This window comes from Trichogramma pretiosum, unplaced genomic scaffold (genome assembly GCF_000599845.2).
Source record: "Trichogramma pretiosum strain Unisexual culture from Peru unplaced genomic scaffold, Tpre_2.0 scaffold73, whole genome shotgun sequence".
NCBI classification, from domain to species: Eukaryota; Metazoa; Arthropoda; class Insecta; order Hymenoptera; family Trichogrammatidae; genus Trichogramma; species Trichogramma pretiosum.
Genome location: NW_019641624.1, coordinates 509,374 through 524,223, shown reverse-complemented (window position 1 = coordinate 524,223; position 14,850 = coordinate 509,374). Strand labels below are relative to the sequence as shown.

At 42.9% G+C, this 14,850-nt stretch overlaps 4 protein-coding genes across 5 annotated transcripts; 2 read left to right on the top strand and 2 right to left on the bottom strand.

Moving 5' to 3' along the window:
• Positions 1 to 125: 125 nt before the first annotated feature.
• On the bottom strand, positions 126 to 6,362 carry LOC106655594 (amidophosphoribosyltransferase-like). Its single transcript, XM_014376068.1, has 3 exons — positions 5,912 to 6,362; positions 1,788 to 3,172; positions 126 to 950 (listed from the first exon to the last, which is right to left on the bottom strand). The coding sequence occupies exons 2-3, from the start codon at positions 3,132 to 3,134 to the stop codon at positions 678 to 680; spliced, it is 1,620 nt and encodes a 539-aa protein (XP_014231554.1). The 5' UTR covers positions 3,135 to 3,172; positions 5,912 to 6,362; the 3' UTR covers positions 126 to 677.
• A 1,784-nt stretch (positions 6,363 to 8,146) lies between these two features.
• On the top strand, positions 8,147 to 10,429 carry LOC106655517 (multifunctional protein ADE2). The gene is made up of 3 exons (XM_014375940.2): positions 8,147 to 8,348; positions 8,955 to 9,901; positions 10,017 to 10,429. The coding sequence occupies exons 1-3, from the start codon at positions 8,342 to 8,344 to the stop codon at positions 10,314 to 10,316; spliced, it is 1,254 nt and encodes a 417-aa protein (XP_014231426.1). The 5' UTR covers positions 8,147 to 8,341; the 3' UTR covers positions 10,317 to 10,429.
• Positions 10,430 to 10,523: 94 nt separating this feature from the next.
• On the bottom strand, positions 10,524 to 12,872 carry LOC106655516 (probable Xaa-Pro aminopeptidase 3). Its single transcript, XM_014375939.2, has 4 exons — positions 12,499 to 12,872; positions 11,452 to 12,387; positions 11,020 to 11,382; positions 10,524 to 10,935 (listed from the first exon to the last, which is right to left on the bottom strand). The coding sequence occupies exons 1-4, from the start codon at positions 12,545 to 12,547 to the stop codon at positions 10,763 to 10,765; spliced, it is 1,521 nt and encodes a 506-aa protein (XP_014231425.1). The 5' UTR covers positions 12,548 to 12,872; the 3' UTR covers positions 10,524 to 10,762.
• Positions 12,873 to 12,959: 87 nt separating this feature from the next.
• On the top strand, positions 12,960 to 14,841 carry LOC106655541 (origin recognition complex subunit 5). 2 transcript variants are annotated; one of them, XM_014375971.2, is made up of 2 exons: positions 12,960 to 13,241; positions 13,356 to 14,841. In XM_014375971.2, the coding sequence occupies exon 2, from the start codon at positions 13,387 to 13,389 to the stop codon at positions 14,722 to 14,724; it is 1,338 nt and encodes a 445-aa protein (XP_014231457.1). In that variant the 5' UTR covers positions 12,960 to 13,241; positions 13,356 to 13,386; the 3' UTR covers positions 14,725 to 14,841. The 2 variants fall into 2 exon arrangements, with proteins under 2 accessions (XP_014231457.1, XP_014231456.1); XM_014375970.2 differs by having other exon boundaries at positions 13,322 to 14,841.
• The last annotated feature ends 9 nt before the right edge of the window (positions 14,842 to 14,850 follow it).

Genomic DNA, 14,850 nt, shown 5'->3' with positions numbered 1-14,850 from the left:
TCAGTGCATAATTTTATCAATCCATTTGTTACTTATTAAAGAAAATACTCGAAACTCAAAGAATTAAATGAAACGAATAGCACAAGGTGCAAGTGCAAGGGTAATCGGTAAATAACGAAAAATTATTTCAGATATCTTGAAAAAACTTGTCTTTTTTTCATAACAAAAAATATAGTATTACTGTACATAAAAGTGTTCGTATATAAACATACAAATTCATATAGTAAAACATTAACTTTAAATCATGCAATTAATAACTAAGTATTGTTATCGTGTTCTGAACGCGAGTTATTCAAAGGGGGGAGTGTATTTTTTTTGCTTCAGATACATTATACTCTTACAATCATATTCATTTCTTTCTTTTTTTAAACTAATAACATGTATATAAATTATACAACAGAGAGAAATGTTGTACAAAATCAACCTTAAATCGGCTCCGCTGAGCGAGGCGCCGGCTACATACTAAACTGATCACACATCATCATCATCATCGTCGTCGAATTCATTCTTATACAATGAATTTTAGCATCATACATTATCGAAAAAAAGATATATCAATAAATTAAACGAACTCGATCTCTCTCGTCCTTCATCAAAAACATATATAATATGCAATAATAATAAATAATAAATAATAATTAAATATTTCTCGCTCGTTTGAGCGCTGCGCGTAAAATTCACCAGCTGAGCTCGTCGGGCAGATCGTCGGGATACTCGCCGGTGAGGCAGGCCGTGCAGTGGCCCGCGTAATTGCTGTCCTTGTTGTCCATCTTGTGCCTCACAGCCTCGAGCAGGCCCTCGACCGACAGATAGGTGAGGCTGTCGGCGCCGACGTGCTTGGCGAGCTTGACGGCGTCCAGTCTGTTGGCGATCAGCTCCTCCCGAGTGGGTATGTTGATGCCCATGTAGCACGGATACTTGAGCGGCGGCGACGCTATTCTTATGTGTACCTGTGGACGAGCAGGAAAAAAAAAGAGAAAAAAATTAGTCACCGTCACTCTAATTCTTAAAAATTCTCAAAAAGTCTGAATGAGTCTTAAAAATTCTTATGAATGTTCGGATCTCGTACCATGATTTTTAGAGTTAATAAAACTTTAAAAGAGTTTCAATTGATATAAATAAATTTATGTGAAACCTGGTATTTGGTTTCTGCTTATTAAATGTAAAAAAATGTTTACAAGTGACATTAATTATTAAGAGTTATTATAAAAGTTTTTCATAGTCTTAAAAACTGTTTTGATCGATATCCACCGTCGTCAAAAGTCATGATGAAAAAACTATACGCTCAACCATATGAACAATAGAGAAAAAATCAATACTCTTGCTACAAAATTGAGTCTCCACAAGGTTTTATGAAGTTTTTAAAAACTCTTATCAACTCTTTAAATCCGAACATTTGTAAGACTTTTCAAGGTACCTTTAGACTTCTACAATGAAAATATTTTATAAGTTCTTAGGCAAGATTTTAAAAAGATCTTGATAAAATTTTAAGACATCTGGTAGCAAGTTCTTATATAAAATCTTGATAAAACTGGAAGACTTCAGGTAGCAAATTCTTAGGAGAGTTTTTGATTTCATTACTAGACTTGAAATAACAAGTTCTTATATAATTTGAATTTCATGATTGTGATGAAGTTTTACTATTTTATCAAGATCTTATACAAGAACTTGCTACCAGATGTCTTACAATTTTATCAAGATCTTTTTAAAATCTTGCCTGAGAACTTATAAAATATTTTCATTGGGGTTTATAAAACTTTTTGATGAGAAAAAAATGTCTAGCTCACCTCCTTGGCTCCGGCGTCCTTGAGCAGCTTGATGATCGGCCCGATCGTGTTGCCGCGCACGATCGAATCGTCGATCAGTATGATCTTCTTGCCCTTGACGTTGCCCGAGATGGCGCCGAACTTCTTGGCCACCCCCAGCTTCCTCAGCCTCGTGCTCGGCTGTATGAACGTCCTGCCGACGTAGCGATTCTTGCAGAGCACCTCGGCGAACGGTATCCTCGACTCCTCGGCGTAGCCCAGCGCCGCGGCGGTCCCCGACTCCGGCACCGAGCTCACTATGTCGGCCTCGATCGCCGTCTCGCGTGCCAACACTCGGCCGCACTGCATGCGCACCGAGTAGACCATCTGGCCTTCGAAGATGCTGTCGCTTCGGGCGAAGTACACGTACTCGAAGATGCAGAAGGCCTGGGGTCGCTTGTCCGGCCGCTCGACTATGTCGATGGTCTTGATGCCCTCGCGGGTCAGCTCGACGATCTCGCCCGGGAAGACCTCGCGCACGTAGCGCGCCCCGATGCTGAGAAAGCCGCCCGACTCGCTGCTTATGACCCAGCCGTCGGCCTCGACGTTGTCGTCGTCCGAGTCGCTGCCAAGCCGATCCACCGGCACGATCTTGCCGATGCAGAGCGGCCGATTGCCGTAGGGGTCGCGCACCCCGTAGATGCGATCGCGCTGCATTATCACCAGCGAGTAGCTGAGCGGCGCCAGCTGCATGAGGTGCTTGATGCGCGCCGGCCAATCGGGCCCGTTGAGCTCGCCCTCGGGCGGATTCAGACACAGGGCCTGGGTGATGAGCTCCGAGTCCGAGTGCGTCGACAGGCCCACGCCCCTGCCCAGCACCATCTTGCGCAGCGACTCGGTGTTGACGAGCTCGCCGTTGTGGGCCACCGCCAGAGCGCCGTGGGCCGTGTGCACGACGAACGGCTGGCAGTTGACCTCCTCGCTGGCGGCGCTGGTGGAGTAGCGCGTGTGACCGATGCCGAGATTGCCCTTGAGCTTGCGTATGCTGTCGTCGGTGAAGATCTGATTGATCATGCCCATGCCCTTGTGCACGTTGAAGGACTTGGCGCAGACGCCCTCGCTGGTGACGATGCCCGCGGACTCCTGGCCGCGATGCTGCAGCGCGACGAGGCCGAGGCAGATGTTCTGGCCGACCTCGACCGAGGTGGAGGGCCAGTCGCCGGCGGCGATGCAGCCGAACACGCCGCACTCGTGGGTCAGGCCCGTGGACTCTTTGCCGTTGGCGCGTCTCTCGCCCTTCGATACCGGTAGCGATTTGAGAAGCTCATTGTGTGTGGATTGCTCGTTGCCGTCCTCGAGGGACAGTCGCGACATCGCCGTCTCGGACATGGTTAAGTCGGTCAAGAGCTGTGGTCCAGCTATACGCTCTGCGCAGAAGAAGAAAAAATATTAAAAAGTTGCGAGGAGAAAGACAAGGCCGACTACTAGGTAGAATTATGCTAATTCGCGCGTGTCCATAAAAAAATAAAATAATAATAATAATGAAATCTCGCACGTGCGCGCGACTTCCACTTATAATTCCATCTCTGTCTCTCTCTGTATCGATTCGTTCGTAATTATTCCACGCGGAGGAGCCTAATTTTCCATTGCCGATTTGCGTGGGTCAACGATCTCATAATACATACACACTTGTACACGCATGCGTTTACTTAGCTCGTGCTCGTGCCCGGTTTTTTTTATATAATATACGTATATTATTTTATTCGGTCGTACGCGCGAGTACATTTTACGTAAGATCGGTATCGCGGCTCGTTTCTCGATCGGCACGAGATTCTTCGCAATTAATAATAATACGAGAGCGAGCGAGCGAGCGAGCGAGAGAGATCGTTATCCGCGCGGCCCCGCACGGTTTTTATCGGTATATACATTTCTCTCTGTTGTTTTTGCAGTTTAGATATTGTTGTACTTCCCTTTCCCCGCTCGCAACGACAAACATTTATAATTGTTTTTCTCGCATCGTAATTCATATATTATATTATTATCGGCCGATCGCACGACGAGCGGAGAGCTGTAAAATTAAGCCACTCGTTTCTTTCCTATATATACTCGAGTGCGAATGTGTATACTCTCATTATTAAATGGCGCGCGGGGACCCCCCCTGAGCTCAACATTAACATCTGCGTGCATCGAATACATATTTTCGCGTTATATATATAGAAATTGTAGCGTTAACCCCGGTAACCTCCGGCGAAGCGAGAACTCGCTCGCTCCGCGGCACACACACTCGCTGATATCGATAACGATTTCGCGCAACGCCGGCTTCGATTTCGTTATTATATATACTGTACACAACGCGTTATAAATACCGAGGCGCTCCTAAATTCGTGCGTATACACTCGTTGCAGATAATCGGTATTACAATGCGCTACTCGAGTGTTGCATTTTATGCATGCGTCGAACGTCATTTCTATATAACGAGCGATAAATCGATTAATATATTTTTTTTTGTCCCTCTTTCTTACGTTACAATTTCGACAATTGCGTGTGCCGTTTTCCTCTCATAATTCCACGATAATTTATATGTATACATGGCAACGAAAAAAAAAAGGAAGGCAATATGTATAATGCATCGGAGATCGGCGTTACATAAACACTTTTGCATCTCCTGCAGGCAGATATCGACCGAACCGCAAACGCAATTTCTCTCTCTCTCTCATTCGTGTTGCTGCCATTCATCATACACATAAATATATAAAATGCGCGTATACGTGTGTGCGTGCGTGCGCGCGATGAAGCTGTCAAGCGTGTTTGTATAGAAAAGAAAAAAAAATTACGTTATGTTTATTCCCCCATAACGGTCATCATCGTCGTGAAAAAGTCTCCGCGCTCTTTCTTCAAGGTCTCGATTTTCCATTGATGTGTATATATAATGTGTGTCAGAGATACACCGTGTCGCGTGGCGTATTTTTTTTATTTTTTTTTGTTTCGTTCGACTCGAGGATGACAGATATTATTATTACGCGTTACGAGCACTGTTTAATATATAATTCCGAAATACGCATCTGTTTTTAATTTTTTTTTTTTTTTTTCGCGCGTGGCAAGTTCAATGCTCCAATTATGTAGAACAACCGATGCGACGCGATGCGCGAGGCGATCGAGATTTCGCTCGTTTTATTTAGAGCGCGTTGCGTATCGTTCATAATAATGTGTATCATAACGTACGCATTTAACGCTCGCGTGCACTAATCGCTCTAAACTTTTTTTTTGTCTCTACTTTTTTTTCTTTTTTCTTTTTTTTTTTTTTTACTTTGTTGCGTACGTTAGCACGACGATGCGAAATATTATCGTCTCGTTGGTCGTCGTCGTCGTCGACGTCGCGATGTTCCCTCTGCGTAGGCAATAATTAATCTCTCGGCGGTATCATTTCATATATACATATTATATGCGAGGCGAGACGCGAGGCGAAATAATAAAAAAAAAAAAAAAATACACACGCACACATGCACGGACGAAGAGAGAGACGCTTTTGTATATATACCGATGTGCGTTACGGCACATTTGTTAAACATTACGTGTGCGCATTGCGCAATTATAACAAAGCGCCTATACACACACGAGATACCGTATATATAGATTTTTCGGGTGACAGAAATATATTATATATACATCAGTCAAGTATCGAAAGTTGGTTCGAAAACGCGTTTGAAAAAGGAAAATATCCCGCGCGCGTATATATAGAGGCTGCTTATCTTTGGAATAAAAATAAGAGAAGATTATTTTCGGGTCAAGCCCGCGCGTCAATATCTATAAGTATAATATCGAATTGGTACAGCGGCTCTCTTGCGGACGAAGGTCGAATATAAGAGAGAGAGTATATACCGAGCAGCTACACACAAAAGTCTGAAATGGAAATTAGACCCGAATTAAGGAGTAGTCGTTCACGCGATGGACGAGAAAAAAAAATATATCTGTATATACTTATTCACGTGCTGCGCGCGGCGCATCGTGAAGAGTGAGAGAAATAAAGAGAGAGAGAGAGAAAGCGATGATGCACACGCGCGCACGTGATGTAGTAGTAGCAGTAGCAGAATCGAAAACGAAGAGAAAGCAGATTTGGAAAAGAGAGAGAAAGAGAAAAAGAAATGAGAAAAATAATGAAAACTCACCACGTGCTAGCTGTCTGCTTCGTTGAAAACAACCTCCCTCGAAGATCGGGCTTGAATTATCAACAAATCACTTGTAACTTTACGAAGCTTTTTTTATATTAAAAAAAAATAATAATAATCGATGGATCGAATTAAAACGTTTCCATGCAAAAATTCCGTGTTTCTCGAGGCGAACGAACAAAAAAAAAAAAAATAATAAAGAAGAGGAATATCTCTTCTCCCGCGCGCTCGCACACGCGTGTCTTGTTTGTATTTATTATATACTTAAATAACTAAATAAGTAAGTAAGCAAGTAAGAGAGAGATAGAACACGAGCGCGTGTTTTAATCTCCGTTTTTGCGGTGCTGCTCCGTATTTGTATAATACATATATAGATATATGTATGTACCGGAGAAGCGGCAGCGGCAGCAGCCGATATATATATAATAAGTATACGTGTGTTGCTCGCGCCTCGACGCCTCGTAACGGAATGATGCCTCGGCACCGATGGAAAGTTGGTTTTTGTTTCTCTCTGTCTCTCTCTTGCTCGCTCTATCTTCCTCTCTCTCTTTTACTCTTCCTCTCTCTCTCGGTCTATAATATTATAATATACACGCATATAGAAGTAAATGCGCGACTCAAGCTCCGGCGCTCGTACGACGTATTTTATACATACTACTAAGTATGTAGCGTATAGGCATATGGGGAATTTAAGTCGCAGCAGCAGCTGATATATATATACAGAGAAACAGAGGCGGCACAGTATATAGTATCATTCTACGCGCACGTGTGCGCATTTTTAATTTACTTATAATAACGAGAGTTCCCCCTAACTATTAAACTTTTTTTTGTTTGTCAAAATCGATTTTTTAGGAATGATTAAAGATAAAATTAAAGAGGAGCAATGAAACGAAGTAGCGGCGTTACACATGCGATCTTCGTATATACAGAGGAAATTCGATCGAGCTTGCGGCTGCTGCTGCTGCTTGCGCGTGGAAACTTTCTCTCTCTCTCTCTCCCTCTCGTGCATGCGGTTTCGTCTTTACGCAATACGCGTATACATGCACATTACTACTTACACGAGGCTTAGAAAATGGTACTCTACACATAAGTGTGAACGAGAAGAATCGTATACCGCTCCACTTTTTCTTCTTCTCTCTTTGTCTTTCGACGCCGGCCACTCGAAGTAAAGAACTTCGATTCTCACAGCTGCTGCTGCTCCGAAATTTTCCTCCCCGCCCCCCAACTCGATATACTCTTTTTTTTTCTCTAAAATCGATCGAGCTAAACGGTAATTGTGTATCCCCCCGCTCGCCGCGGGGATCAATTTGTTTGGTATTTAATGTATGTACGATCGCGCGACATGCGCTCTATATATATAATTTGTACCGATAAGAGACGAGAGCGATCGTCCATCCGATTAAAACAAAGAAAAAAAAAACATTCTTTTTAAAATATTACACACATGCGCGCGCGCATTATTATCTAATGTATAAAATCGAGCAAACAATTCTGCAAGGTTATTAAAGTATATGTGACGCATTCCTCCTTATACACCTGCCGCTGCTCCGGCTTGGTGCGCCGCTGCGTGTAAACAAAAATAATATCAAATTGTAACAGAGGGCCCCGAAAAAGGAATGCGATTCTCTCAAAATAACATAATAATAATTCTGTTTTGCCTGTTTTGCCATTTTTATATACGCGTTAAATTACAACAACGATCGTATATATATAGGTTCTTGAGCGCGCGCGACAATATTTTCGCGCACTTTCGAGCTGGCTTATTATTATTGCCATTACAGAGAGGAAAAATAAATTTACGTTAACGTGTTTGTTAACATTATTAACAACGATCCGCTTACGCCAGCGTCGTATAAACATAATGCAACGTTGTACAAACCGCGATCGCAGCGTCTAATCGCGGCCTTCGGCCTACTACAGCTTCCAGGGGGGTATAATATTTTCTCGTTCGATTTCTCGGCGATCGCAATATTCGTACGTATATTATATGCATGTGTGCGTAAGTACGTAATTAAAGCGGCTCTAGAATATAACACGAGATAATGTATACACATATGTATATGTGTGGATGTAATCTGCATACATGTGTTGTTTTTGTGTGATGTGCGTCGTGCCGAGAGAGAGAGAGAGAGAGAGTCCCCGCGCGAGCTCCATTTCTTAGGTGGGAGCATGGCAATAAGGCCTCTCTGCTCTCTGCGTATACCATACATACATGCTTTTATATTAAACGCGAAGATAGAGATATTAAGCAGCCGCAGAGGCGACACGCCAGGGTAGGGCATTTCTCTCTCGGCTTCGCGCAGCAGCAGCAGCAGCTCAGTGTCGCTCGTTGGTATATATTAGTAGTATAATCGTAAGAGTCGGCGGCACACGACACCACTGCCTCGTTTTTGTATAAGCACACGCACACGTTTTACACCAACCATCATCATGAGCAGTAAGTGTCGATTGTTTTCTTACGTTATTTCTCTATTTTTTCTCGTTTCTTTATTTCGATCGTCCAACCGATTTCGAGTCTACCGATCGACCGCGCGATCGATCGACGTATCCAACGATAATGCCACGATGGACGAAAACGAAGAAAAAAAAACGGAGTTTGAGATCGTGTATACTTACTATAGAAACGCATATATAAACTCCCAGCGAATACGGCGAAGAGGTTACTTTTTAGATTTCGAAATATATATTGTATATCCATGACCGCAGAGTCGGTGTGCGCGCGTGTTTATATACGATATATATATGTTACCACTTGCCATGTGCAGAAACGCCGGTAGTTTACACACAAACACACGCACAAGCGCGCGTTGTGCAATTTTTCGAAAGCCGCGTCGAGATAAATCGATCGAAACTTTATACGTCAAAAACTTGGTGCAGTATATATATAATAATAATAATCGACGCGCCACGTGATCTCCTCTCTCGGCTTTATCTCGCGATTCTCGAACGCGAAATTCGAACGCGCGGATCGTTTTGTAATTAATGAGATAAAAGGCATAGAAACAAAAAAAACAGAACAAACAAGCAACCCCCCGCTTTGCAGAGCCGAATCTCGGAGCGCTGATAATCGAGGGCAAGACCAAGAGGGTCTATCACCTCAAGGACCAGCCGAAGCTGTGCTACGTCGAGAGCAAGGACATGATCACGGCCGGCGATGGCGCCAAGGCCAACGAGCTCAAAGGCAAGGCCGAGATCAGCAACGCCACCAACGCCAGGGTGTTCGAGCTGCTCTCCAGCGCCGGCATCGAGACGGCCTTCGTCGAGGCCCACGGCCCCAAGAGCTTCCTCGCCAAGAAGTGCTCGATGGTGCCGATCGAGTGGGTCACGCGTAGACTCGCCACGGGCAGCTTCCTCAAGCGCAATCCCGGCGTCGCGGAGTGTCATCGCTTCAGTCCGCCACTGCTCGAGACCTTCTACAAGGACGACGCCAATCACGATCCCCAGTGGTCCGAGCAGCAGATCGTCTCGGCTGGCTTCGAGCTCGGTGGCGTCAAGATCGGCCAGCTGGAGTACGACACGATGGCCGCCACGACTCTGGCCGTGTTCGAGATACTGGAGCGCGCCTGGGCGACGCGCGACTGCGTCCTCGTCGACATGAAGATCGAGTTCGGCGTCGGGCCGGACGGCGAGATTTTACTGGCCGACATCATCGACAACGACTCGTGGCGATTGTGGCCCAAGGGCGACAAGAGCCAGATGAAGGACAAGCAGGTCTATCGTAATCTGGCGGCGAGCGCCACCGAGGCCGATCTGCAGAAGATCAAGATGAACTTCGCCTGGGTTGCGGAGGAGGCGGCCCTGCTGCTCGAGGCGCCGAGAGCCAAGAGCCACTGCGTCGTGTTTCTGGGCTCGCCGAGCGACCTCGAGCACGGTAGACAGATCGCCAGGCAGGCAAGAGAGCTCGGCCTCGAGGCCGAGATACGCGTCACCAGCGCGCACAAGAGCACCGAGGACACCCTGAAGATACTGGCCGAGTACGCCGGCAAGAAGGTACGATATACTCTCATATAATCTCTCTCTCGGCAACGATAACTTCTTGACATTTGCTCCGTTGATAAAAAAAATATAATAATCATCCATCTCTCTTTTTCGCTCACTATATTAGGTCGTGCTGATCGGCGTGGCCGGCAGAAGCAACGGACTCGGCCTGGTGCTGTCCGGCAACGGCGAGTTCCCCGTGATCAATTGTCCACCCGGCAAGGCCCAGGACCTCGAGCAGGACATCTGGTCGTCGCTGAAAGTGCCGTCGGGCCTCGGCTGCACGACCTGCATCTATCCGCAGTCGGCGGCGTTGGCCGCGGCGCAGATACACGCGCTCACGGATCACCGGGTCTGGTCGAGGCTGCGCGCCCGTCGCCTCAACACCCTCGTCGCACTCAAGCGCGCCGACAGGCCCGAAGTTTGATTACATAAGCTTCTGTTCTTTTTTTTAGTTTTGCTCTTCTTTCTCTCTTTTTTTTATACGTAACGACGACTCGTGTATTTTTGATATGATAAATAAAGTTTATTTTATGTAAAGAAGTGTATTTTACGCAAGCGTTGAAAGTCAGACTGTCTGACTTTGTAAAGCCGCCAAAATTTGTCAATTAAGAAATACCTTTTTTATGATAGCGCTCTGCGCTTACGCGCTGCTGCTCTTCATACTGGTGATATTGTACTGGTTGCAAATTTGTAATAATTACTTTCACGCAGAATCGCCAATTTATGAATAAAAATCTTTCTTTAATGTCTAAGAAAAAAAAAATAATAACAAGGCTCATTTTGTTTAAAATTCACATGTGAACACAGATAAAGATCCAACATCTACCCTATGTACAAGGTATGTACAGTCGATAACCATCGACGCGACGATTATTTCGATTGGTTCATTTTCGCCAAGGTTTCTATCTCCGCCACCTCCTTGGGACAGCTGGCCGTTAATATTAGTGGGGCATTTTCTTGAACCAGAACGTCGTCCTCTATTCTGATGCCGAGATTGTGAAATTCTCGCGGTGCCATTGAATTTTTCGGATCCACGTAGATACCTGGTGGATATTGCACAAAGTTGGATTATTTGAGAGTGGCAAAGAAAATTTACGGTTTTTTTGTTTGTTTTTGTTTTTCATTACCTGGTTCAACTGTCACAACCATACCAGGTTGAAGTCGAATACTTCTTGATATTTTCGATGTGTCGTGTACGTCCATACCAAGGTAATGACTGACGTGATGTGGACAGTAAGCGTAAGCTGCTGCGAGTAGCTTAGAGCCATTGAGATCCTTTGGTATCAATAATTCTTCTTGTAGCCTAACGCCGAGTAAGTGGCACATCTCATTGTAAATCATGTCAAGACTAGGCATATCTTTCAGCTTGTCAATCAAAATTTTTTGTACATCTAGAACTATTTCATATAATATTCGTTGTTCACGCGTAAAAGTGCCATTAATAGGCCATGTACGCGTTATGTCAGATGTGTATCCACGATATTCGCAACCTGTAAATTAATAATGAAAAATTTTACAAAGATGATGACTTTCAATTTGTTAATATTAAAAAAATATACCTGCATCCATTAAAATCATTTCTTTGTCTTGAACTATTTGGTTATTTGAAATATAGTGAATTATTGTGGCATTTTTACCGCCAGCTACAACAGGAGGATATGCCAAATATTCTGCTCCTTTCATTCTGCATTCATAGTCCACTGTAGCATATAATTCATGTTCGCTCATACCTGGGACTGATATTTCCATTGTTTTAGCTATTGCTTTGGATGCAATTTCACAGGTTTTCTTCATAAGTTCAATTTCTGAAGGTGATTTGATGAGCCTTAGTTGATGCACAAGGGTCTTAGGACAATTGAATGATTGTCTGTGTGACAGTTTGACAATTTCATTCAACTTGTTGTGTATTTTTGTTTGAATAACTTCTTCTTTATCATACCAAATAATGGCTTTCTTATGTTCCGTCATGTATGAAAGTACAAAATGTTCAAAGTCTCCAATGGGCAGAGTCTCCTCAACGCCAAACATCGATTGAGCCTCGTCCACGCCGGTCCTGGGTCCATCCCAGAGTTCAGCGTGAGAATCTTTGTAACGCATGAACAATATCGCAGAGCGCTTGTCACCCTTCACAGTCATCACCAGTATAGAATCTGGCTCCTGGCAGCCAGTGAAGTAGAAAAAGTCGGTGTTTTGTCTGAATACATAGGGTATGTGATCCGACATGTATACTTTGGACGCGGCAGGTATGATGACAATGTGTGGATTGGCCTCGAGCGGGGTCTCGTATCCGGTTTTGGCAATTTTCTCCATGAACCTGCTGCGTCTCCGCTGAAACTCATCGAGCTTGATGCCCGTCACGAGCTCGTCGCTCTTCAACAGATGCGGATGCGTTCGCGGCACCGGCTGGCCGTAGGTTTGCTGCGCCGTATCCTGGTGCGACGGGTGCTGTCGCGACGCCGCCTTCGACGACAGACATCTCGCAGCACTTGGTAAATCTATTTTGAACGAGATGTATGAAGCACGTGTTAACCTCTCGATACAATGAATTACGAGGCATGCAAAATTTCAATGATATATTTGAATGAGCGAACCATCCGATGACTTACGCAATTTGTTGGTCGCGAGCCTCGCGATCGATTTCACCGTTGAGAACATAATTGCTCCATGTGCCTCGGATTGACGTGGGAAATTTTTCGAACGAGTGTCTAAACTTGTCAACAAAGATACAATCCTGCCGTTGTCGCCGCACAGCTGATCGCCGCCTACACTGTCACACACGTGTTCGTAAAAAATGCGAAACTTGACGTAAATTTTGCCAGTCGATCACTGATTAGCGTGCGATTGCGTAAAAATTTTTGGGTGACATTAACGAGTTCCAAACAGTCCCAAATATTCAACGATGAGTTTTTCATCCCTCAAGTTTGAAAAATAGACATTGGAAAAATTTCATTCGAATTTCCGACTCGTTTGGCGAGACGATTCTGCCAACGTTATGACGATGTGCACCATGACGCGGCCGTTTGGCAGAAGTTTATTTTTGGCGCGCATCGAATACAAACAAGTCATAATCCGCGAAACCCGTTGCACTGGCCGGCTGGCGTCAGTTTTTTTTTTGTTGGTGTTTTCAATAATTTAAATCACCGCATCGATCGATGTTTTAAAGTGCTTGCATCAGTTTGATCAATTGATCGTTTCATGAGTACTACAGTGTTTTTTCGTAGATACGTTTAAAATGGACAGGCCGTAACTTTTTCAAGTATAACCTCGTGCGCTTGTGCGTGTAATGCAGCGCAGCAACTGAAAATGTTTGTTTTCATTGGATAATTCCAGGAGAGACAACAGTTTTTAAGTAAGAACATCTTAATATTTATCTGGATTTATGTAATATGTCTCTTTTCTATAATTATTGACAGAATTCTAATATTTCAGGTATTATAAATTACAAATTGTAACTTTGTTTTAGAGAATCCATTCGTTATTGATACTTTTTAATCATGCCAACAAAGAAGAAAATTGAAATTTCCAAGGAGGACTGCATAGAAAATTTGAGAAATGAAATTATATGTAGAGACTCTCTCATAGGACAATTGTACTCATTATTGGCTGACGAGCCTTTGTTTTCTAGTATATTTATTTATGGTCATATCTCTACTGGCAAATCTTTGATAGTGGATAAAGTTTTGAATTACATGAGATATAATTATTCAATCATTAATTGCATTGAACATGCCAATAGCAGAAGTTTACTGGAAAAAATATTGATTGACCTTTCTAAGGTAAAGTTAACTGCAGATAATAACTATAAATTAGAAAGAAGGTGCGATGATTTCACTGAATTTATTTATCAAATACAAGAAATTACTAAGAGAGACAAGAGGCCTATGATTGTTGTTTTAGAAAAATGTGACAAATTGCGTGATATGGATGCAAATCTACTGCCTGCATTGTTAAAATTGAATGAATTAACTAAAACTAACATTTGTTCAATTCTTACATCAGATGTTATTTGGGACAAATTTAAGCCAAAAGATGGTCTTTACGAACCTATTCAACTTCATTTTCCTCAATATAACAAAGATGAAATCAATGAAATCTTGCTTCATACCACAAAACCAATGGATGAGGATGATACATTTTATGACGGCTATTTGAGAACATTTCTAGCTGTATTCTTCCAATTTTGTAATGATTTAAAAGAACTTCGTTATATGGCAAGAAAAAACTTTGAAGAGTATGTCAAGCCTGTTAATGAAGGTAAAATTAAAAAAACTAACCAACGTGCCTTATGGAACAACATTATCAAAGTATTCAAAGCTAATCTTGAAGTCCTATATTTACGTGTATCAACGGATGATTTTGAACAACAAGCTAAATTTTTGCATGAAATTGAATCAACTACTAAACTAGCTTTGAGTTTTGAGTTACCATACTATGCAAAATATCTGCTCATAGCTGCATTTTTAGCATCTTATAATCCTGCAAAAGAAGATAGAAGACTTTTCTTAAAAGAAAAAGTAGAGAAAAAGAAAAGAAAAACTGCAAAGAAAAAGAGCGTCACGTTGACATTGAAGGAGGGCCCAAAAATATTTCCATTATGCAGACTGCTTGCTATTTTTTGCGCCATAATTAATTCTAAAATTGATTTGAATGCAGTATTATTAATGCAAGTTCAATCTTTGTGCCAACTAGGTTTAATAACTGCGGTTGGAGATAGCAATAACATAGATGAACCCAAGTACAAGTGTTGTGTGGACTTTGACTTTGTCATGGTCATTTCAAAGAACGTTGGCTTTGAACTGAAAAATTATTTGTGTGATTTTTTGGATGGTTAATAGAGTTTTTTTGACTCTTAGGTAAAAAGTTGTACATTTATAATCATGCTATTGATAAATTGATACTTGCAGCTAAAAATTTTGTACGATAATTATTGTTAAGTTTGTAAATCTGATCTAATAAAC

Excerpts from the sequence above, each read along its gene's own strand:
- LOC106655594 (XM_014376068.1), bottom strand. The coding sequence starts at position 3,134 with ATGTCCGAGACGGCGATGTCGCGACTGTCCCTCGAGGACGGCAACGAG. Across the intron at positions 951-1,787 it reads AGGACGCCGGAGCCAAGGAG|GTACACATAAGAATAGCGTC; the intron begins GTGAGCTAGACA and ends GCTCGTCCACAG.
- LOC106655517 (XM_014375940.2), top strand. Across the intron at positions 9,902-10,016 it reads CCGAGTACGCCGGCAAGAAG|GTCGTGCTGATCGGCGTGGC; the intron begins GTACGATATACT and ends TCACTATATTAG.
- LOC106655516 (XM_014375939.2), bottom strand. The coding sequence starts at position 12,547 with ATGTTCTCAACGGTGAAATCGATCGCGAGGCTCGCGACCAACAAATTG. Across the intron at positions 12,388-12,498 it reads GCTCGCGACCAACAAATTGC|ATTTACCAAGTGCTGCGAGA; the intron begins GTAAGTCATCGG and ends CGTTCAAAATAG. Across the intron at positions 11,383-11,451 it reads AATGATTTTAATGGATGCAG|GTTGCGAATATCGTGGATAC; the intron begins GTATATTTTTTT and ends ATTAATTTACAG.
- LOC106655541 (XM_014375971.2), top strand. The coding sequence starts at position 13,387 with ATGCCAACAAAGAAGAAAATTGAAATTTCCAAGGAGGACTGCATAGAA.